The sequence below is a fragment of the Melospiza melodia genome, chromosome 28, assembly GCF_035770615.1.
Source record: "Melospiza melodia melodia isolate bMelMel2 chromosome 28, bMelMel2.pri, whole genome shotgun sequence".
Taxonomy (NCBI): domain Eukaryota; kingdom Metazoa; phylum Chordata; class Aves; order Passeriformes; family Passerellidae; genus Melospiza; species Melospiza melodia.
In genome coordinates this window covers 5,652,480-5,675,754 of record NC_086221.1, presented here as the reverse complement: position 1 = coordinate 5,675,754, position 23,275 = coordinate 5,652,480, and the positions used below count along the sequence as shown (strand labels likewise).

The 23,275-nt window shown below is 39.3% G+C and overlaps 2 protein-coding genes across 5 annotated transcripts in view; both read right to left on the bottom strand.

Moving 5' to 3' along the window:
* LOC134430380 (uncharacterized) overlaps positions 1-23,275 on the bottom strand; it is a 100,289-nt gene that overhangs the window by 56,127 nt on the left and 20,887 nt on the right. The window lies entirely within an intron of this gene.
* On the bottom strand, positions 627-22,544 carry LOC134430383 (nuclear ubiquitous casein and cyclin-dependent kinase substrate 1-like). 2 transcript variants are annotated; one of them, XM_063178009.1, is made up of 8 exons: positions 22,459-22,544; positions 14,113-14,162; positions 9,959-10,064; positions 8,943-8,998; positions 8,521-8,673; positions 7,385-7,537; positions 4,964-5,113; positions 627-4,385 (listed from the first exon to the last, which is right to left on the bottom strand). In XM_063178009.1, the coding sequence occupies exons 1-8, from the start codon at positions 22,473-22,475 to the stop codon at positions 4,186-4,188; spliced, it is 885 nt and encodes a 294-aa protein (XP_063034079.1). In that variant the 5' UTR covers positions 22,476-22,544; the 3' UTR covers positions 627-4,185. The 2 variants fall into 2 exon arrangements, with proteins under 2 accessions (XP_063034079.1, XP_063034080.1); XM_063178010.1 differs by having other exon boundaries at positions 4,964-5,110.

The window sequence follows — 23,275 nt, the reverse complement described above, 5'->3', positions numbered from 1 at the left end:
TTTCATCAGAAATGAAAGGGCCAAAGGATAAAATAACCCAAAAATTGAACTGAAATAACAGAAAATGGAATTTTCACAGCCTTAATTTTTCTTAACCGTGTTAGGAAAAATAAATGAAGCAAGCAAAATAAATTTGAGGTGAAAATCACAAAATAAATTTGAGAAATTCAAAATAAACTTCAGAAAATATCAGGTGAAGAACCAGATCTCCTTAAATTTTCCCTGCACAGTGAATTTAAAGAAAATCCTAAAAAATCCAATGCAGAAAAGCAGCTTGAAATTGATTTTATTTTTGAATTATTTTGGGGAACAACTCTGGGAATCAGAGATTCGCACAAATATTTGCTACCCCCAAATGGATTTATTTTTTAAATAAATTTCCCAGAATTACTCAAAAAGTTGAAGTAGCACAAATGTTTGCTACTCCCAAATTTTTATTTTTTAAATGTATCCAGAATTTCCCAGAATTACCCAAAAATTCCCTCAAAAAGTTGAGGAATTTCTGCTCTCCCAGCAATCCAGCAGAGCTGAGGGAAAAGAGAAGGAATTTTAATTTCTTTTTTAAGATTTCCCTGCAGCCTGATGCTGTTGCGGAAAATAAAAATATTTCAAAAAATAAAAATAGATTTACAATGAAACAACATCATCTTTATTGTAACTGCAACAGGAATTCCATGAGAGTTAAGAATGTTAAAGAAATTTAATTTTAGAAGAAAAAGGGATTTATCAGCCTCAACAAAAGCCAGGGAATCCCACAGGACAATCAGTGAGTTCTGTAGGATTTTTCCATCATTTTTAGTGTAGAACTTTAGGAAATGTCCAAAATCCCAAAAGGATTCAGGATCTGCTGCCACCAGAAATCCCAAATTCATGGATTAGCTGCCTTATGTCACCTGGTTAATAACGGGGAATTCTGGGACAAAAGAATAAAAAATAAAAATAAAAATAACCAAGAAAGATGCAAAGCTGGAAGGGAAATTGAGCAACAGACAAAAGCACAGAGGGTTTAAGGAAAAAAATAAAAATAAAAATGGCAGGTCCAGTTTTCAATGTTTCCACCAACAAATGTGGCGGGAAAGTGGCTGAGGGTGTGGAAATTGAGGTTTGTGGAGGTTCATGAAGTGCAGAAAATAAAAAAATTTAAAAATGAAGGAAAGGGTTTGGCTGCTTGGGTGAAAGTAAATTAAAATGGCAGCACAAAATGGGACACAGGGACAGCCCCACTGTGAAATATCCCTGCAAAATATCCCTGTAAAATATCCCTCAGACCCCACAGACAAATCCCACAGGAGCAGTGGGGAGCTGATCCTACAGAGAGGAGGGAGCTGATCCTACAGACCCCACAAATGCCACAGAAATGGGGGGAACTGATCCCACAGGAAGGGTGAGGAGCTGATCCCACAGATCCCACAGGAACATGGGGGAGCTGATCCCACAGATCCCACAGGAACATGGGGGAGCTGATCCCACAGATCCCACAGGAACATGGGGGAGCTGATCCCACAGATCCCAGAGGATCCACAGTGAGGAGCTGATCCCACAGATCTCACAGGAACATGGGGGAGCTGATCCCACACATCCCAGAGGATCCACAGTGAGGAGCTGATCCCACAGATCCCAGAGGATCCACAGTGAGCAGCTGATCCCACAGATCTCACAGGAACATGGGGGAGCTGATCCCACACATCCCAGAGGATCCACAGTGAGGAGCTGATCCCACAGATCCCTCAGAGCCCACAAGAAGGATGAGGAGCTGACCCTACAGGCAGAAGAGCAACAGCTCCCATAGGAAGGGTGAGGAGCTGATCCCACAAATCCCACAGGAACCTGGGGAGCTGATCCCACAGATCCCAGAAGCAGGGTGGGAGCAGATCCTACAGACAGGGGTGAGGAGAAAATCCCATAGGCAAGAGGGGAAGAGATCCCTCAGACCCCACAAGAAGGATGAGCAGCTGATCCTACAGGCAGAAGGAGAGCAGATCCCACAGGAAGGGTGAGGAGCTGACCCCACACATCCCACAGGAAGGGTGAGGAGCTGACCCCACACATCCCACAGACAGGGGTGAGGAGAAAATCCCACAGGCAAGCGGGGAAGAGATTCCTCACCCCACACAGGAGGGTTGGGGAGCTGATCCTACAGCAAACACTGCAGAAGGGGAGCAGATCCCACAGGAGAAGTGAGAAGCTGACCCCACAGACCCCACAGGAGGGGTGAGGAGCTGATCCTACAGATCCCACAGGAGAGGTGGGAGCAGATCCCACAGACAGGGCTGAGGAGAAATCCCACAAGCAGGAGAGGAACAGATCCCTCAGACCCCACAGAGAGGGTTGGGGAGCTGATCCTACACATCCCTCAGACCCCACAGGAGAAGTAAGGAGCTGATCCCACAGATCCCACAGGAGGGGTGAGGAGCTGATCCTACAGGTATAAGGGGAGCTGACCCCACAGCAAGGGTGAGGAGCTGATCCCACAGAAGAGGTGAGGAGCAGATCCTACACATCCCACAGGAGAGGTGGAGAGCTGATCCTACAGGCAGAAGAGGAGCTGACCCCACTGACCCTACAAGTAATAAGGGGAACTGACCCCACAGACCCTACAGGAAGGATGAGGAGCTGATGCCACAGATCCCATAGGAGGAGCAGCTGATCCTACAGGCAGAAGGGGAGCTGACCCCACGAAGCCCACAGGTAATAAGGGGCAGCTGACCCCACAGACCCTACAGGAGGGGTGGGGAGCTGATCCTACAGGCAGAAGAGGGGCAGATCCCACAGATCCTACAGGAGGGATGAAGAGCTGAACCTACAGGTATAAGGGCAGCTTTCCCCACAGACCCTACAAGTACGAGGGCAGCTGACCCTACAGATCCCACAGGAAGGGTGGGGAGCTGATCCTACAGACCCTACAGGAAAAAGGGGAGCTGACCCCACAGGTATGAGGGCAGCTGACCCCACAGAGCCCACAGCAGCAGGGTGGGCACAGGCAGTGCCCGCTGTGCCCCCCATGCCAGCCATGATCCCTGGGGCTCTGTGAGGGCACAGGAGGGAGGGAAGGGAAGGGAAGGAACACCCAGGGCTGGCTCAGGGCAATCCTCTGCTCACCCCAACAATCTCACGTTACATTATCTGTTATTTTGGGTTTTTTTTTTCCTTGCAAAAATCCATAATAAAACCATTTCCCACCATACCCAATGGACAGCAGGTTTCAAAAGGATTTTCCAATTTCTCCTCCCTGTTCTGCCCCTCTAGAGAAGGAATAAAAGGGTGAGTGGACATGGGAAAGCTGAAGGCTGAAAATCTGAATTTCTCTGGAATGGGCTGCAATTAAAGAGTTTTCTATCCAGCAGAGACAAAACATCTGAAGGATTTTTTATAAAATCAAAGACACTGGAGCATCTCAGAATTTCTTGATTGTTTTCCATGAAAAACGTGCCTAAATCCAAAAAACACAGGATTCCTCCCTGTGCTCCATCCTCCTCCTCCTCTGGAATTATTTTTGCTGAGACTAAACTCATCTTAAATCTGTTCAAACAAAACTTGATTATTTTTTTTTCTCCACATATTCCAAATATAGAAGAATAATTTTAAACAGCTCTTACCAGCACTGGGGAAAAAAAATCTAATTCTACTTGAGGATTTGTAAGTATGGTTTTTTTCCACAGATCAGTCTCAAACCTTATTGCTTCACAACTGCAGTATCCCTTGGGAAAAAAAAAATAAAATAAAATATTGGAAAAAAATCATATATTGAAAAAAAAATCATATATTGGAAAGAAATCAAATATTGAATAAAAATCCAATATTGAATAGAAATCCAATATTGAATAGAAATCCAATACTGAACAGAAATCCAATATTGAACAGAAATCCAATATTGAACAGAAATCCAATGGTTTGTTCTAATTTGTCTCAAATGGCTTTTCAGATTTGGCAGGGGAGGGAGAACAGAATGACCAACAGAGAACATTCTGACTTGAAAATCTCACTGTAGAGAAGGGTTTTTCTCTTATTAAAAAAGAATTTCACTGGATTAACCAGCTGAAAATAAAGATAGCATTCAAAGCCCATGAGTCAAGCCACAGCCAAAACCGTGTTCTACCCCTAAGTGTTGTTTTCTTTTCCTTTTTCTTTTTTTTTTTTCCTCTTTTTTTTTTTTAAACAAAGATTTTTTTTCCTCTCAACTGCCTTTTAATCTTCACCAGAGGGTGCTTCATCTTCAGAGCCCTCATCCCCTGATTTTTCTGGTGGAGGGCTGGCTGATTTTTTCTTTTCTGGGGGACTTTCAGGTTCTTCATCCTCTTCTTTTGGGGATGGGGTTTTTTCTTTTGTTGCCTTGGAAGCTGTGGGGCGACCTGCCTTCCCTTTGCCTTTCACTGGGCTGGGGGTCACTGGAAAAAGAAAAACTTTGTAAAATTCAGAAGCAGAAAAGGCAAAAAAACTCCCCCCCCCCAAAAAAATGAGATTTTTAAATAATTCAGAATTTGGCCATAGCCACAGAGGTTTTAGTTTTAGCACTCTTAATTAAGCTGAAGAGCAATTTAATGAGATTTTAAAGGTGGTTAATTGCTGGATGTGACATCAGAAATGGACACAGCTCTTGCCCAACATTGCTGTAATTTGAATTTCCTTGCAGAAATGCACCCAGTTTTCCTCTGGCTCCCATTTCACAAAGTCACAAATTGTTATTTGGCTGTGAGACACAAAAAGTCAGAATGCAGCCCCTCAGCAGGGAATGTTTTTACTTTTTTTACTCATATTTTTAATTCTTCATTTAGAGGTTGATTTAGAGGCACAGACACCAAATCAACCTCTAAATGAAGAATTAAAGCCAGCTCATTATTCCATCCTGCTGCTTTCAATCATGGCATTTCCAATATTTTTGTGGACCTCAAGATTTCAACCAAACCTCTGGAGCAAAAAGAAAATGAGGATTTTAACTTGAGGAATTGAATTTGCACAGACTCACCTGTAGCCTTTAGCCTGGGCTTGGGCATTTTCTTTTCTTTCCTCTCTGGCTTGGATTTCTTGGAGACTTTCTTGTTTTTCTTTTTTGAACTGCCATAGTCACTGTCATCATCATCTTCCATGAGGAAGTCTTCATCACTTCCTGAATCTGCTGGAAGCAGAAGGAAATTTCAGGTTTTTTTGGGGAAAAAAAACCCAAAAAGGAAGGGAAAATACAGCTGAGATCTGCCAGTGAAATTGTGGATAAACTCTGAGACTTTGTGGGTTTCCTTTTATCTGCTGGGCTAAAATCCGAGGGGGTTTTACATCAGCAATGCCACAGAGACAGAAAAAAAGCAGAAAAAATAATTGAGAAGTTTACAACTAAACTTTAGGGCTGCTTAATAGATCTAGAAAATTAAAAAAAAAAAATTAAGGAGAAAAAGAAAGAGATCTCTGGAAAACACAAACACACATCCCTGGAATAAAAAAAAAAAAAATCTGCAAGGAAAAGGCACCAAGATGAAGTTTCTTGTCTTACAGATTCATTGAGTGAACTCTTCAGTTATTTAAATTTTCAGTTTATACCCTAAAATCTGTCATTAAACCTTAAAAACTTTTGGCTGCAAAAATTGCACAGCACTTTTGAAGCATTGGTTTATCTCCCACTGAACATGACCAAACAAGATTGTGGAACAATAAATGGTGCAAATTCATGAGGGGTTCCAACTTTCAAATTTCTATCATTTAAGTATTTGGTGACTTAAATCTCATCCTGGATTCAAAAGCAGGGATGGGATTAACAGATTTACCAGTTTGTGAAGATAAATTTTGTGGGACACAAATTTTGTGTGACTGCAAAAATTCCACAGCACTTTTGAAGCACTGGGTAATCTCCCACCAACCAAGCTTGGAGGAACAATAAATGGTGCAAATTCATGAGGGGTTCCAACTTTCAAATTTCTATCATTTAAGTATTTGGTGACTTAAATCTCATTCTGGATTAAGAAGCAGGGATGGGATTAACAGATTTACCCACTTGTGAAGATAAATTTTGTGGAACACACACAAACCTTTGCTGCAAACCTGGAGCACAACAATAAAAATGAGGAGCACAATTTCCACCCTCAGGGTCCCAGCCAAAATCAAACTTTGTTTACTCACTCTCCTGGAACTGTGCCTCATCATCCTCCTGCTCCTCCTCCTCACTGCCCACACCCTCCATCAGCATCTCCCTCTGTTTGGAGGCTGCTTTGTCTCACAGATAATTCCATATTTAGCGAATGAACTCTTCAAGTATTTAAATTTTCAATTTATATCCTAAAATCTGTCATTGAAGCTTAAAAACTTTTGACTGCAATAATTCCACAGCCCTTTAGAAGCACTGGGTAATCTCCCACCAACCAAGCTTGTGAGACAATAAATGGTGCAAATTCATGAGGGGTTCCAACTTTCAAATCACAGAAAGTTTCCACATTTCTATAATTTAAGTATTTGATGACTTAAATCTCATTCTGGATTCAAAAGCAGGGATGGGATTAACAGATTTACCAGTTTGTGAAAATAAATTTTGTGGGACACAAATTTTGTGTGACTGCAAAAATTCCACAGCACTTCTGAAGCACTGGGTAATCTCCCACCAACCAAGCTTGGAGGAACAATAAATGGTGCAAATTCATGAGGGGTTCCAACTTTCAAATTTCTATCATTTAAGTATTTGGTGACTTAAATCTCATCCTGGATTAAGAAGCAGGATTGGGATTAACAGATTTACGCATTTGTGAAGATAAATTTTGTGGAACACACACAAACCTTTGCTGCAAACCTGGAGCACAAATTCCACACGCAATAAAAATGAGGAGCACAATTTCCACCCTCAGGGCACAGCAAAAATCAAACTCTGTGTGCTCCTTTGCTGTCCCATTTTCCAATCCCATTCACTCACTCTGCGCCTCATCATCCTCCTGCTCCTCCTCCTCACTGCCCACATCCTCCATCAGCATCTCCCTCTGTTTGGAGGCTGCTTTGTCTCACAGATTCTTCCAGATTTAGTGAATGAACTCTTCAATTATTTAAATTTTCAGTTTACATCCTAAAATCTGTCATTGAAGCTTAAAAACTTTTGACTGCAATAATTCCAAAGCACTTTTGAAGCACTGGTTTATCTCCCACCAACCAAGCTTGTGGGACAATAAATGGTGCAAATTCATGAGGGGTTCCAACTTTCAAATTTCTATCATTTAAGTATTTGGTGACTTAAATCTCATCCTGGATTAAGAAGCAGGATTGGGATTAACAGATTTACCAGTTTGTGAAGATAAATTTTGTGGAACACACACAAACCTTTGCTGCAAACCTGGAGCACAAATTCCACACGCAATAAAAATGAGGAGCACAATTTCCACCCTCAGGGTCCCAGCCAAATCAAACTTTGTTTACTCACTCTCCTGGAACTGTGCCTCATCATCCTCCTGCTCCTCCTCCTCACTGCCCACATCCTCCATCAGCATCTCCCTCTGTTTGGAGGCTGCTTTGGAGGCCGCCTGCCGCTGCTGACGAACATTTTTGTGATCTTCCTTCTCATCCTCGCTGTCCTCTGCAGGAAAACAACCCCAAACTGGGCTGAGTAAAGAGTAAAAAACTCCCCATGAGCAGCAAATATTTTTAGGGCTTTTATCAGGGGGTTAAAACACTCACTGAGGTACTGTGGGGAGAATTCAACCTCATCAATACCCACCCAACAAAGATCCTCTGCAAAATAAGTGATGTTTTTGCTTTTTTTCCTCATTTTTTTCCTTTTTTTTCCCCTCTTTCCCCCCTTTTATCCTCTTTTTTTTCCTTCCTTTTTCCCCTCTTTCTTCCTTTTTTTCCCCTTTTTTCCTCCTCTTTTTTTCTTTTTTCCTTTTCTTCCTTTTTTCCTCTTTTTTTCCTCTTTTTTTCCTCTTTTTTTCTCTTCTTTCCTCTTTTTTCCTCCTTTTTACCTCTTTTTTTTTCCTTCCTTTTCTTCCTCTTTTTTTTTCACCTTTTTTTTCTCTTTTTTCCCTTTTTCCCTCATTTTTCCCACTTTTTCCTTTTCCCCTCTTTTCTTTTCCCCTTTTTTCTTAATTTTTTCCCCTTTTTCCTCCTTTTTTTCCATTTTTTTCCTCATTTTTTTCCTTTTTTCCCTCATTTTTTCTTAATTTTTTTTCTTTTTTTCCTCCTTTTTTCCCCATTTTTCCTCCTTTTTGTCCCCTTTTTTCCTCATTTTTTTCCCCATTTTTCCTCATTTTTTCCCCCATTTTTCCTCATTTTTTTCCCCCCATTTTTCCTCATTTTTTCCCCCATTTTTCCTCATTTTTTCCCCCCATTTTTCCTCATTTTTTCCCCCATTTTTCCTCATTTTTCCCCATTTTTCCTCATTTTTTTTTTCCCCATTTTTTCCTCATTTTTTTCCCCATTTTTCCTCATTTTTTTCCCCATTTTTCCTCATTTTTTTCCCCATTTTTCCTCATTTTTTCCCCATTTTTCCTCATATTTTTCCCCCTTTTTTCCTCATTTTTTTCCCCCTTTTTTCCTCTTTTTCTTTTTTTTCCTTCTTACCTGCAGGCCTTTTCCTGGATTTGGAGGCTGCTCTCTTGTTCTTGTCTGGTTTGGCCTTTTTTCCTTTTTTGCTTTTTTGGGAGCTCTCGTAGTCGCTGTCGGCTTTGCCGTCGTCGGCTCCCACGTCGTCGTCCTCACTGCCAAAATCTTCATCTGCAAGCAAAAGATTTTTGGATTTTTCTGGATAAAAACTGCAGGGAAAGCATCAATTTATCCAAATTTTATAGATCAAGCACATAACACACACACACAAAAAAAAATTATCCCAAAGCAAGGTGGGAAGTAACAGCAGAAGAAGCAACGTATGACTTGAAATAAATCAAAAATAAATCAGAATAATTGAATTTCTGTCTCAAATTCTACTCCTGAACTCTCACAGACATGATTTAAAGGTACAAAATCAGGATAATGCTGTCAGTTACCTGCTGAGTGTGAATCATCTTTCTTGGTCTTCACATCTTTGTCTTCTGAGTCCTCACTGCAAACAACACAAGGAGAAATCTGAGTGTTTGTCCCAGCTTTGATTTCAGTCCCTCTTGTGTGGAAAATAAAAATTTTAAAGAGAAAATGATGTCCAAGCTGAGAATTTTCACTTTTTCTGGACATGCTTCAGGATTACTCAGCTGGCTGTGGAGTTGTCATGGTTGGGAAGATAAAATTCAAATTGTGAATCACAAAAAAAAGTTAAACCAGGAAATAATCAGATTGAGGTGAAGCAACCCACGAGGTTTCCAGTTTAGTTACAATTCTGATGGTTTATGTGGACTCTATAAATGAAATAAAGCTTTATCTTGACAGATTGTAAGTCAGCACTTGTCTTCATGTCATTGTTTAAATTCTTGCTCTTAATTGACATAAGTCTGACCTAAGCTTTCTCAAATGATTTGATAATTTAATTCATTTAGAAAATAAAAGACATCTTGGGGTGATAGAACAAGAACCAGCAGGCAGAACCCTCAAGGACCTTCAGAACCAGCATCCCTGAAGCTGAAATTTGTCATAAAAAACAACAAAAAAAATTATTTCAAGGCTCTTGTGGCAATCATTGGGAGCATTGCAAAATGGAGATTCCACAGGAAAATTTCACTTTTCAGCAGGGCAGCACTGAGGAGCAACTCAGCTCCCAGAGCAGGTTCTGTTTATGGATGACCCAAAATGAGGAACAAAGAGCCAGAAAATTTACAGATGTCCCCAATCCCTGGCACCTCAGGGATGCCCTGAGAGGCTGCAGGAGCTGCACCTGACCCTGACCCACCTGAGGATGCCAATTTTTGTGCCTAAATCCCATTTCCAACCTGCCTCTGGAGTGATGGACTGATGGACAAGAGTTTCCCACACGATTTCTGTCTCACCCCAGTGTCTCAGCCCCCAATGTCACTGCAATCCCACTCCCCACACACAGGAAACGTTGCCAGAAATAAAATTTGCCATTTTTTACCTGTCCTCCTGAGAATTCTTGCCAGATCTCCTCTTGTTTTTGGCCTCTCGGGGAGATGAGCGGATTTTCTTGGATGGGGGGCCTGAATCTCTTCCATAATCATCATCTGCACAGGACAGACAGCAAAAATTTGGGGTTTGGGTAAAACTCAGCCCCTGCAAACTCTGCTCAGCTCAGATACAGCTCAAACTCAGCATTTCATGCACAGCAAAAGGAAAAATTTCATAAAATTTCAAGAAAATGTTGAGAGAAGCGAAGTCCTGGGTGAAATCACTGATTTGAGCTTTGCTTGTCACAGCACTATGGAAATGTTGTGTACAGCAAAATGTCACAGAAAAAGGACACAGGATTTATTTTGCATTTAGTTCTTTTATAAATTCATTAAAAAATGTATTTATATTTATTTCTGCATGGCTCTAACAGCACCCACTGCTCGCTGTGCTGGGAGGGGATAAAGGAAGCCATGAAATAGGAATTTACAGCAGAACTCACAACTCTCACACAATACTTTATTTAATGAATAAAACCACTGCAATTAACAATTCTGCATCTTTGTATCATTTTAATCATCAATGCAAACCTAGATTGAGTTGATCTTCCAAGAACTCAAAACATTGCAGAAAATTTTTGTTAATTCACACAGATTAGATTGTTTTTAATGGGATCCAGAATTTTAGCTCAGATATTCAATTTTTTCCAAATGTGATCCAGCACTATCTTGTTAATTCACACAGATTATATTAATATTTTAGAAATGTTTCAGAATTTTCATTCAGAGATTACATTTTTTCCAAATGTCATCCAGCAATATTTTGGTAATTCACACAGATTATTTTAGAAATCCCATTTTTTAGAAAGGGGATCCAGAAATGTTAACTCACACAGATTATATTATTTTTTTACAAATGGGATCCAGTATTTTAATTCAGAGATTCATTTTTTTCCAAATGTGATCCAGCAATATTTTATTAATTCTTACAGTTTATATTGTTTTAGAATGGGATCCAGAATTTAATTCAGAAACTACATTTTTACAAATGTGATCCAGCACTATTCTGTTAATTCACACAGATTATATTCATTTTTTAGAAATGTGTTTCAGAATTTTCATTCAGAGATTACATTTTTTCCAAATGTGATCCAGCAATATTTTGGTAATTCACACAGATTATTTTAGAATCCCATTTTTTAGAAAGGGGATTCAGAAATGTTAACTCACACAGATTATATTATTTTACAAATGAGATCCAGAATTTATAATTCAGAAATTTCATTTTTACCAAATGTGATCCAGCACTATTTTATTAATTCACACAGATTGTATTATTTTAGAAATGGGTTTCAGAATTTTAATTCAGATATTCCATTTTTTCCAAATGTGATCCAGCAATATTTTGATAATTCTTACAGATTATATTATTTTACATAAGGGATCCAGAAATTTACAGAAATTCCATTTTTCCCAAATGTCATCTAGCAATATTTTATTAATTCACACAGATTGTATTGTTTTAGAAATGGGATCCAGAAATGCTAATTTACACAGATTACATTACTTTAGAATGGGATCCAGTATTTTAATTCAGAAATTTCATTTTTTCCAAATGTGATCCAGCAATATTTTGTAAATTCATACAAACTAGATTATTTTAGAAATGAGATCCAGAAATGTTAATCTGAACAATTATATTATTTTAGAAATGGGATCCAGTATTTTAATTCAGAAATTCCATTTTTTACCAAATGTGATCCAGCAATATTTTATTAATTCACACAGATTGTATTATTTCACACATGGGAATCAGAAATGTTAATCCACACAGATTCCATTATTTTAGAAATGGGATCCAGAATTTTAATTCAGATATTCCATTTTTTTCCAAATGTGATCAGCACTACTTTGATAATTCATACACATTATATTATTTTACAAATGAGTTCCAGAATTTTAATTCACACAGATTATATTATTTTAGAAATGAGATCCAGAATTTTAATTCACATTTTTTTCAAACGTGATCCAGCAATATTTTTTCAATTCATACAGATTGCATTATTTTAGAAATGGGATCCAAAATGTTAATTCACACAAATTCTATTATTTTAGAAATGGGTTTCAGAATTTGAATTCAGCGCTTCAATTTTTTCCAAATGTGATCCAGCAATATTTTCATAATTCACACACATTATTTTAGAAATGGGATCCAGAATTTTTAATTCAGAAATTTCATTTTTTTCCAAATGTGATCCAGCACTATTTCATTAATTCACACAGATTACATTACTTTAGAATGGGATCTGGAATTTTAATTCCCATTTTTTCCAAATGTGATCCAACAATAATTTGTTAATTCACACAGACTAGATTATTTTAGAAATGGGATCCAGAAATCTTAATTCACACAGATTCTATTATTTTAAAACGAGATCCAGAATTTTAATTCCCATTTTAACCAAATGTGACCCAGCAATATTTTCATAATTCACACACATTATTTTAGAAATGGGATCCAGAATTTTAATTCCCATTTTAACCAAACGTGATCCAGCAATATTTTATTAATTCCCACAGATTACATTACTTTAGAATAGTATCAAGAATTTTAATTCAGAAATTTCATTTTTTCCAAATGTGATCAGCACTACTTTGATAATTCATACAGATTATATTATTTAGAAATGAGATCCAGAATTTTAATTCCCATTTTTTTCCAAATGTGACCCAGCAATATTTTATTAATTCACACAGATTACATTATTTTACAATGGGATCCAGAATTTTAATTCCCATTTTTTCCAAATGTGACCCAGCACTATTTTAATTCACACACATTAATTTTTTTTAAACTCCAATCCCCCCTAAATCCCTGATGATGTGGGCTCAACCAGAGCCATAAAATAAATATAAACCACATTTTTCTGTGCAAAAAGTGGCACCAAGGAGCCCAGAACAGAGCAAGGAGCTGCCAGCAGCCCCAGGCACCACAACAACCCCAGAATTAAATAAAAATAAAAACATTTCTATCCCCATTGTTTGTTTAACACAAACCATGTGAGAATAATTCCATTTTCAAATGCTCATGAACAGCTCAGGCTGTGCACAACAGAAACTCCTCAGAGCTGCAGCTGAGGGTGGGATTAGAACAGAACATTCATTAATATGCATGGGAATAACGAGGAAATTAAGGAAAAAATTTGAATGTTTTTATTTAATTAAATTTTTTTAAAATTTAATTTAATTTAATTTAAGCGTATGAGAATAATTCTATTTTCAAATGCTCACTAACAGCTCAGGCTGTGCAGAACAGCAACTCCTCATTCATTAATATGCAGGGAATAATGAGGAAATTAAGGAAAAAAAAATTTAATTTAATTAAAAAATTTTAAAAATTTCATTTAATTTAATTTAACCATATGAGAATAATTCCATTTCCAAATGCTCATGAACAGCTCAGGCTGTGAAGAACAGAAACTCCTCAGAGCTGCAGCTGAGGGTGGGATTAGAACACAACATTCTTTAATATGCATGGAATAATGAGGAAATAAAGGAAAAAAAATAATTTTTTAATTCAATTTTTAAAAAAATTAAAAATTTAATTTAATCCATATGAGAATAATTCCATTTTCAAATGTTCATTAAGAGTCCAGGCTGTGAAGAACAGAAACTCCTCAGAGCTGCAGCTGAGGGTGGGATTAGAAGCAGAACATTCATTAATATGCATGGGAACAATGAGGAAATTAAGGAAAAAAATTTAATTTAATTAAAAAAAATTTAAAAATTAATTTAATTTATTTTAACCATATGAGAATAATTCCATTTCCAAATGCTCATTAAGAGTTCAGGCTGTGAAGAACAGAAACTCCTCAGAGCTGCAGCTGAGGGTGGGATTAGAACAGAACATTCATTAATATGCATGGAATAATGAGGAAATTAAGGAAAAAATTGAATTTTTTAATTTAATTTTAAAAATTTAAAAATTCATTTAATTTAATTTAATCATATGAGAATAATCCCATTTCCAAATGCTCATTAAGAGTTCAGGCTGTGAAGAACAGAAACTCCTCAGAGCTGCAGCTGAGGGTGGGATTAGAAGCAGAACATTCATTAATATGCATGGAATAATGAGGAAATTAAGCAAAAAAATTGAATTTACCAGCATCATCTGATTCCTGAAACTGGGAGTAATCCACCACCTTCCTGTTCCTGCAAAAAGGAGAAAAAATCAGGAATTAATTCCTTCAGGGTTAATAAAGTTTTAAGGAACAAGAAATGTCACATTGTTTTTTTCAGAGCTGCATTTGGAGCCCAAAAATATCCCAGAAAAACTTTGGTAATTCAGCCACCTCTGCAGCCAGAATGAACACAAAGGATATGTGTAATTAATAATTAATTAATAAGTATTAATTTACTTTGATAAGTATATTAAAGCACAAATAGCATTTAATAAGTATATTAAAGCATCAGATCCCAGCTCTTTTATTGATAAAATATCAAATCCCAACTCATTTATTGAAAAGACATAAAAATCCCAATGCTTTTTATTGTCAAGGTATAAAAATCTCAACTCTTTTTATTGATCCCAACTCTTTTTATTGATAAAGTATAAAAATCCCAGCTGATTTATTGATAAAATACCAAATCCCAACTCTTTTATTGATAAAGTATCAAATCCCAATGTTTTTATTGATATCAAATCCCAATGCTCTTATTGATAAAATATCAAATCCCAGCTGATTTATTGACAAGGTACAAAAATCCCAACTCTTTGTATTGATAAAGTATCAAATCCCAATTCTTTTGATAAAATATCAAATCCCAACTCTTTTATTGATAAAGTATCAAATCCCAACTCTTTTATTGATAAAGTATCAAATTCCAGCTGTTTTACTGACAAGATATCAAATCCCAGCTGATTTATTGACAAAATATTGAATCCAAACTTTTTATTGACCAAGTAGAAAAATCCAACTCTTTTTACTGATAAAGTCTCAAATCCCAACTCTTACTGACAAAATATCAAATCCCAACTCTTTTATTGATAAACTATCAAATCCCAGCTCTTTTACTGATAAACTATCAAATCCCAACTCTATAATTAACAAAGTATAAAAATCCCTACTCTTTGTATTGACAAAATATCAAATCCCAGCTGCTTTATGAACAAGATACAAAAATCCTAAACTCCTTTTATTAACAAGATATCAAATCCCAGCTGCTTTATTGAGAAAGTATCAAATCCCAACACTTTTTATTGACAAAGTATAAAAATCCCAACTCTTTTTACTGATAAAGTATCAAATCCCAACTCTTATTGTCAAGGTATCAAATCCCATCTGCTTAATTGACAAGATAGCAAATCCCAACTATTTTATTGATAAAATATCAAATCCCAACTCATTTATTGACAAGATATAAAAATCCCAATGCTTTTTATTGTCAAGGTATAAACATCCCAACTCTTTTTATTGATAAAGTATAAAAATCCCAGCTGATTTATTGATAAAATACCAAATCCCAGCTCTTTTATTGATAAAATATCAAATCCCAATGTTTTTATTGATATCAAATCCCAATGCTCTTATTGATAAAGTATCAAATCCCACCTGATTTATTGATAAAATATCAAATCCCAGCTCTTTTATTGATAAAATATCAAATCCCCAGCTGTTTTTATTGACAGGGCATAAAAATCCAAACTTTTTATTGATAAAGTATCAAATCCCAACTCTTTTACTGACAAAGTATCAAATCCCAACTTTTTATTGACAAAGTAGAAAAATCACAACTCTTTTTACTGATAAAGTACCAAATCCCAGCTCTTTATTGATAAAAATATCAAATCCCAGCTGTTTACTGACAAGGTATCAATAAAAGAGGTGGAATTTGATACTTTATCAATAAAAGAGTTGGAATTTGATAAAATATCAAATCCCAGCTGTTTTATTACGAGGTATCTGCCCCATAAAACACCAACCAAAGGAAATCAAGGCAGGCAATAATTCAATTTAATTTCAATTGATAACTCCTCCAAGTCAGCTCCAAACAGCTCCTGGGAGGAGTTGGAAATCCAGAAATTCCCAAAGTTCCTTTTTCCTGCAAAAGCAAGGGAAAATGGGATTTTGCTCAGTTCTTCAGCTGGAAACTCCATCCAGCACCAGGATCCTTCCTCATCCTCCTCCTCCCTTTCTCCTGCTCTCAGCACATTCACACTGCATTCACTGTCAATTAATTAATTAGCATTAATTATTGCTGATCAAGGCAGTCAGTTCAGACAGCCCAAAGCCAGGAGTCAGGACTGAGAGGGTCCCACTGCAGAGATTTGGGTCTGGGCTGACTCCTCACTCCAGCTCTGAAAGGATTTCAGCATTTCAGGATTTTGAACAACGAAATGATTTCTGCAGCAATCATTAAAGCAGTTCAAGAATAATAAATAATAATAAATTTCCATGGGCATTGATTTAAAAGCAGCACCAGGAGGTGGCACCTGGGGACAGAAAGGGACCCAAACCCAAAGTTTGGGGTTAAATTTGGGTAAAAATTGGACTCAGGACTCAGCACAGAGACAGATTTGGGTCTGGGCTTAAAATAGAAAAAATATATAAAAACACATATAAAAATTATATAAATATATATATAAATATACACCAATATAAAAATATATATGAAGTATACATGACGTATACATGAGGTATACATGAAGTATACATGAGGTATACATGAGGTACACATGAGGTACACATATAAAGTATGTATATAAAGTGCATATAAAGTATATAGATAAAGTGTATAGATAAAGTGTATATAAAGTATATATATATAAAGTGTATATATAGTATATATAAAGTGTGTATATAAAGGATACATAAAGTATATATTATAAAGTGTATAGATAAAGTGTATATTAAGTATATATATATTAAGTGTATATATATTAAGTGTATATATATTAAGTGTATATATATTAAGTGTATATATATTAAGTGTATATACACTTAAGTGTATATATATATTAAGTGTATATACACTTAAGTGTATATATATATTAAGTGTATATATATATTAAGTGTATATATATATTAAGTGTATATATATTAAGTAAGTGTATATATATATTAAGTGTATATATATATTAAGTGTATATATATATTAAGTGTATATATATATTAAGTGTAGATATATTAAGTGTAGATATATTAAGTGTGTATATATTAAGTGTGTATATATTAAGTGTGTATATATTAAGTGTGTATATATTAAGTGTGTATATATTAAGTGTGTATATAAAGTGTGTATATAAAGTGTGTATATAAAGTGTGTATATAAAGTGTGTATATAAAGTGTGTATATAAAGTGTGTATATAAAGTGTGTATAAAGCGTATATATAAAGTACATATAAAGTGTATATATAAAGTATATATATATATATAGTGCATATAAAGTATATATATAAAGTGTATATAAAGTGCATATATAAAGTGTATATATAGTATATATAAAGTATATATAAAGTGTATATATATAAAGTGTATATATATAGTATACATAAAGTATATACATAAAGTATATATATAAAGTGTAGAGATAAAGTGTATATATATAAAGAATATATAAAGTATATACAGAGTGTATATATAAAAGTATATATATATAAAGTGTATATAAGTGTATAATAAGTGTATATAAGTGTATAAGTGTATAAGTGTATAAGTGTATAAGTGTATAAGTGTATAAGTGTATAAGTGTATAAGTGTATAAGTGTATAAGTGTATAAGTGTATAAGTGTATAAGTGTATAAGTGTATAAGTGTATAAGTGTATATATATAAAGTGTGCATATAAAGTGTGCATATAAAGTGTGCATATATATATAAAGTATAGATAAAGTGTATAGATAAAGTGTATAGATAAAGTGTATAGATAAAGTGTATAGATAAAGTGTATATAAAGTGTATATAAAGTGTATATAAAGTGTATATAAAGTGTACATAAAGTATATAAGTGTATATATATATAAAGTGTGTATATAAAGTGTGTATATAAAGTGTGTATATAAAGTGTGTATATAAAGTGTGTATATAAAGTGTGTATATAAAGTGTGTATATAAAGTGTGTATATAAAGTGTGTATATAAAGTGTGTATATATATAAAGTATAGATAAAGTGTATAGATAAAGTGTATAGATAAAGTGTATAGATAAAGTGTATAGATAAAGTGTATAGATAAAGTGTATAGATAAAGTGTATAGATAAAGTGTATACATAAAGTATAGTAGTAAAAATATAAAAATATCTAAAAATATAAAATATAAATAAATATATATTAAAATATATACAATATAAATAAATATATATATTAAATATATATATATATATATATATATATATATATATATATATATATATAATATATATATAAATATATAAATAGTGGCTCCAAATATTGAATTTAATTTAATTTTTTCCCTATAAACAGCCCCACCTCTTTCTGCAGAACTTCAGCAGAGTTCCACAAGAGCTGCAGAAATTCAATAATTTCAGCTTTCTTTAGTTTTCACTCCTTGCCTTTTTCCAACAGTCTCAGGTCCATTTTCTCAACAAGCAGAGTAAAAACTTGGGATTTAGGATGGATTTGATGAATTTCACAAAAATTCCACCAAAACCAGCAGAAAACACCAATTCATTCAAAGAGCACTGACTGGAGGAAAACTCTACATGAAAAACTTTTCACCAGGCTTCCATTTCATCAAAATCAGCAAAAACCTTCATTCCAGCATTAATTTATGAATTATTTAAATCTCTAGGCAGGGTTTTCTGGCCAGCAGAGCAATATAATCTATTTCTATTGAATATTTACTGAATATTTCCCTTTTTTGCCCTTCAAGGGTTATCAAACCCAGGAGATAAGGCACTGATGCATTTATCAGGTCAAATTCTCAACAAGTACAGTAAAAACTTGGGATTTAGGATGGATTTGATGAATTTCACTGCTTCAGGTGCACACAAATTCCACCAAAACCAGCAGAAAACACCAATTAATTCCAAGAGCACTGACTGGAGGAAAACTCTGCATTAAAGAATTTTTCACTTTTCCATTTCACCAAAAATCAGGCAGAAAAACCTTCATTCCAGCATTGATTTCTGAATGGATTTCAATCTCTAGGCAGGGTTTTCTGGCCAGCAGAGCAATATAATCTATTTCTATTGAATATTTACTGAGTATTTCCCTTTTGTGCCCTGCAAGGGTTATCAAATCCAGGAGATAAGGCACTGCTCCATCTGTCCTGCCCTGTGCCAGGTTTATTTTCCTGCAGAGCAGAGCCTGAGAGCAGGGAGACCTCTCACAACATTCCAGGAGTGTTTTATTTTAATTATTTTTTTGAAACTTTCACAAAAATACTTAATTCCAGCAAGCTCAGAGGCTCTGCTTTTAAAGAATTTTAAAGACTGATTTGGGAGCTCACCCAGCCCTGAGCCACTCCTGGTCTGATTTTTATTTTAAATTCTGTATTTTGGGACATATTATTTAAATACAAATGCTGGCATCTCCAAATATATATATATATATGCACCACTGTCAATTAGTACTTTATAGTTAAATTAGTAATTTAAATTAGTAATTTGTACTTTTTAGTTAAATTAGCCAAGACACCAAACATCCACAGCCCAGCCCAACTGGGAATAAAAATCCAAACTGGGAATAAAATCCAACCCCAACTGGAATAAAATAAAATAAAATAAAATAAAATAAAATAAAATAAAATAAAATAAAATAAAATAAAATAAAATAAAATAAAATAAAATAAAATAAAATAAAATAAAATAAAATAAAACTGGGAATAGAATCAAACCTCAACTGGGAATGGAATCAAACCCCAAGCAATCACTTGAGAATGAGGAAATTCCAAGCATGACAAGAACACCGTGGGAAACCTCACACCTCTGCTCTAAAGCCAGTTTAAATCAGAGTTCACTTTTTGTCACCTCTTTGCTAAAGGTTTGACACTCAAGGGAATCACAGAATATCTGAGAGGGGAAAAACTCCCAGGGATCATCCAGAGCAGCTCCTGGCTCTGCACAGACACCCCAAAATCCCATCCTGGGCACCCCTGGCAGCAATGTCCAAACTCTCCCGGAGCTCTGTGCCTGTGCCCATTCCCTGGGGAACCTGGGCAGTGCCAGCACCCTCTGGGAGAGGAAATATCCCAAATATTCCCCAAATACCCACCCTGACACAGCTCCAGCCCCTCCCTCAGGCACCGCATCCCCAAACCCACCCCGCTCCATCCCACCCCACACCCAGCAATGTCCAAACTCTGCTGGAGCTCTGTGGCTGTGCCCATTCCCTGGGCAGCCTGGGCAGTGCCAGCACCCTCTGAGGGAAGAAATACCTCAAATCCTGAGGGAATATTTCTTCCAAATATTCCCCAAATATCCACCCTGACACAGCTCCAGCCCTTCCCTTTCCCATGCCACACATCCCCACATCCACCACGATCCATCCTACCCACAGAGCCCCGCCCAAACTCTCCTGGGAGCTCTGTGGCTGTGCCCAATCCCTGGGGAACCTGGGCAGTGCCAGCACCTTCTGAGATAAGAAATGTCCCAAATATTCCCCAAATACCCACCGTGACACAGCTCTAGCCCTTCCCTCAGCGCCCACTCCTCAAAACCACCCCGCTCCATCCCACCCCACACTCAGCAATGTCCAAACTCTGCTGGAGCTCTGTGCCTGTGCCCATTCCCTGGGCAGTTTCCTCAATCTCTGAGGGAAGAAATACCTCAAATCCTGAGGGAATATTTCTTCCAAATATTCCCCAAATACCCACCCTGACACAGCTCCAGCCCTTCCCTCGGGCACCGCATCCCCAAACCCACCCCGCTCCATCCGAGCCCACACTCAGCAATGTCAAAACTCTCCCGGAGCTCTGTGCCTGTGCCCATTCCCTGGAGAACCTAAGCAGTGCCCAGCACCCTCTAGGAGAAGCAATATCCCAAATACTGCCCCAAATATCCACCCTGACACACCTCTAGCCCTTCCCTCAGCACCCCACTCCCCAAATCCACCCCGCTCCATCCGAGCCCACACCAGCGTTGTCAAAACTCTCCCGGAGCTCTGTGCCTGTGCCCATTCCCTGGGCAGCCTGGGCAGTTCCCTCACCCTCTGAGGGAAGAAATACCTCAAATCCTGAGGGAATATTTCTTCCAAATGGTCCCCAAATATCCAACCCTGACACAGCTCCAGCCCTTCCCTTTCCCATGCCACACATCCCCACATCCACCACGATCCATCCTACCCACAGAGCCCGCCCAAACTCTCCTGGAGCTCTGTGGCCTGTGCCCAATCCCTGGGCAGTGCCCAGCACCCTCTGAGGGGACAAATATCATCCCAAACGCTGAGGGAATAAACAGAGGGAATATTTCTTCCGAATATTCCCCAAATACCCACCGTGACACCGCTCCAGCCCTTCCCTCAGGCACCGCATCCTCAAACCCACCCCGCTCCATCCGAGCCCACACTCAGCAATGTCCAAACTCTGCTGGAGCTCTGTGGCTGTGCCCATTCCCTGGGCAGTTTCCTCAATCTCTGAGGGAAGAAATACCTCAAATCCTGAGGGAATATTTCTTCCAAATATTCCCAAATACCCACCTCTGACACAGCTCCAGCCCTTCCTCAGGCACCGCATCCCCAAACCCACCCCGCTCCATCCGAGCCCACACCCAGCGTTGTCCAAACTCTCCGGAGCTCTGTGCCTGTGCCCATTCCCCGGGGAGCTCGGACAGTGCCCAGCACCCTCTGGGAGAAGAAATATCCAAATACTGAGGGAATATTCCCCAAATACCCACCCTGACACAGCTCCAGCCCTTTCCTCCCCACGCCGCACATTCCCAAACCCCGCTCCATCCCACCCCACCAACACCCCCACACCCACCTCGCCAGCACAGCCCGGCTGCCAAACGCTCAGAAATAAATCCAAAAAGGACGGAAAACAGCGGCGGGAAGGCGATGGCGGAGCGCGCAGCGGGCGGAGCAGGGCGTGAGGAGCGGCGCTCGCACCGAGGGGGCGGCTCCGGCGGCTCCTCCCCTACGCGTGGTTCCCCATGCACAGCCCCCGTGCCCCGGACCCTCGCCGGATGGCACCGCGTCCCCTCCCCCGGCAGCGTGCTCGGCCCGGCCCCGCCGCCCGGAGGGGGCCGCGGATGGCGGCCAGAGCGGCGCCCGCCCCGCGCCAAGTGGGTCACGGCGGCGGCGGCGATGAAAAAAAATTCGCTTTTCCCCCGTTACAAAATTGGGACAGCGGCCGCGGGGCAGCCCCGCCGCGGCCCCCCCCCTCGCCCGGCTGCGGGAGAGAGGCGCGGGGAGAAATGCGGCGGGGATGGCGGTGGCCGTGCCAAGTTAGCGGGGGGGAAACAAGGGGAAATAGAGGAGAAACCCGCACGGCCTGCCCCGAGCGAGGCCTGCCCGCCCTGCCCTGCGCGGGTTCGGCCCGCCGGCACTCACCTGACGGGCCGCGACATCCTCCCGGCGCTGCGGGCCGCGCGGGGCTGGGCGCGGAGCTAACGGGGACGCTGAGGCCGCCGGGGCCGCTGAGGCCGCCCGGAGCGAGCGGGAGCGCTGGGCCCAGCGCCTCAGGCCGCGCCTGCGGAGCCGCCGCTCCCCCGTCAGGCGCCGCCGCCGCCCCCGGTGCCGCTCCCCGATGCCGGCCCCGGCGCCGATGGCGGTGTCGCTCCCCGATCCCGCTGGCGGTGCCGGTGTCGGTGCCGGACCCGCTCCCGCCGCTCCCCCCCGCAAAATGGTCGCGCTCGCCCCGCCGAGAGGATGCGAGCGGGGGGGCGGTACCGCCGACCCCGCCGGCCACGCCCCCCTCCGCCGCTGATTGGTTATAAACAGCGAGAGCTCGCACCCCATTGGTTCGTTCGAAAACCCCCATCACGGCGCGCAGGTCCCTGCCCACTGTCCCCGCGGGGAGGGCGGGCAGCGCGGCCCGCACGCGGGAGAGCCCCGGCAGCAGATTCGCCACGGCCTCCCGGTGTTACCAGCGGCGCCTCCGCGCCCCGTCCCGCCGCTCCCGCCGCGCCCAGCCGCGTCCTTCCGGCACCGGCAGCACGCTGGAATTTTTTCCCGTTTCTCCGGTGATTTTTCAGGGCGCTGCGGCGCCTCAAGGCCCGATCCGCAGATTCGCCGCGCGGGGCCCGGCGCGGTTTTGGAGGGAAAAGGCGGCCCCCGGGCGCGGGTTCGGTGGCGTTAATTTTAATTATTTAAAAATATAAAAATTCGTGTCAGCGGGAAATTCTGACACCAGCACTGACATCAACAT

Excerpts from the sequence above, each read along its gene's own strand:
- LOC134430383 (XM_063178009.1), bottom strand. Across the intron at positions 8,674-8,942 it reads AGATGATTCACACTCAGCAG|ATGAAGATTTTGGCAGTGAG; the intron begins GTAACTGACAGC and ends TTTTGCTTGCAG. Across the intron at positions 5,114-7,384 it reads TGAGGCACAGTTCCAGGAGA|CAGATTCAGGAAGTGATGAA; the intron begins GTGAGTAAACAA and ends TTCTGCTTCCAG.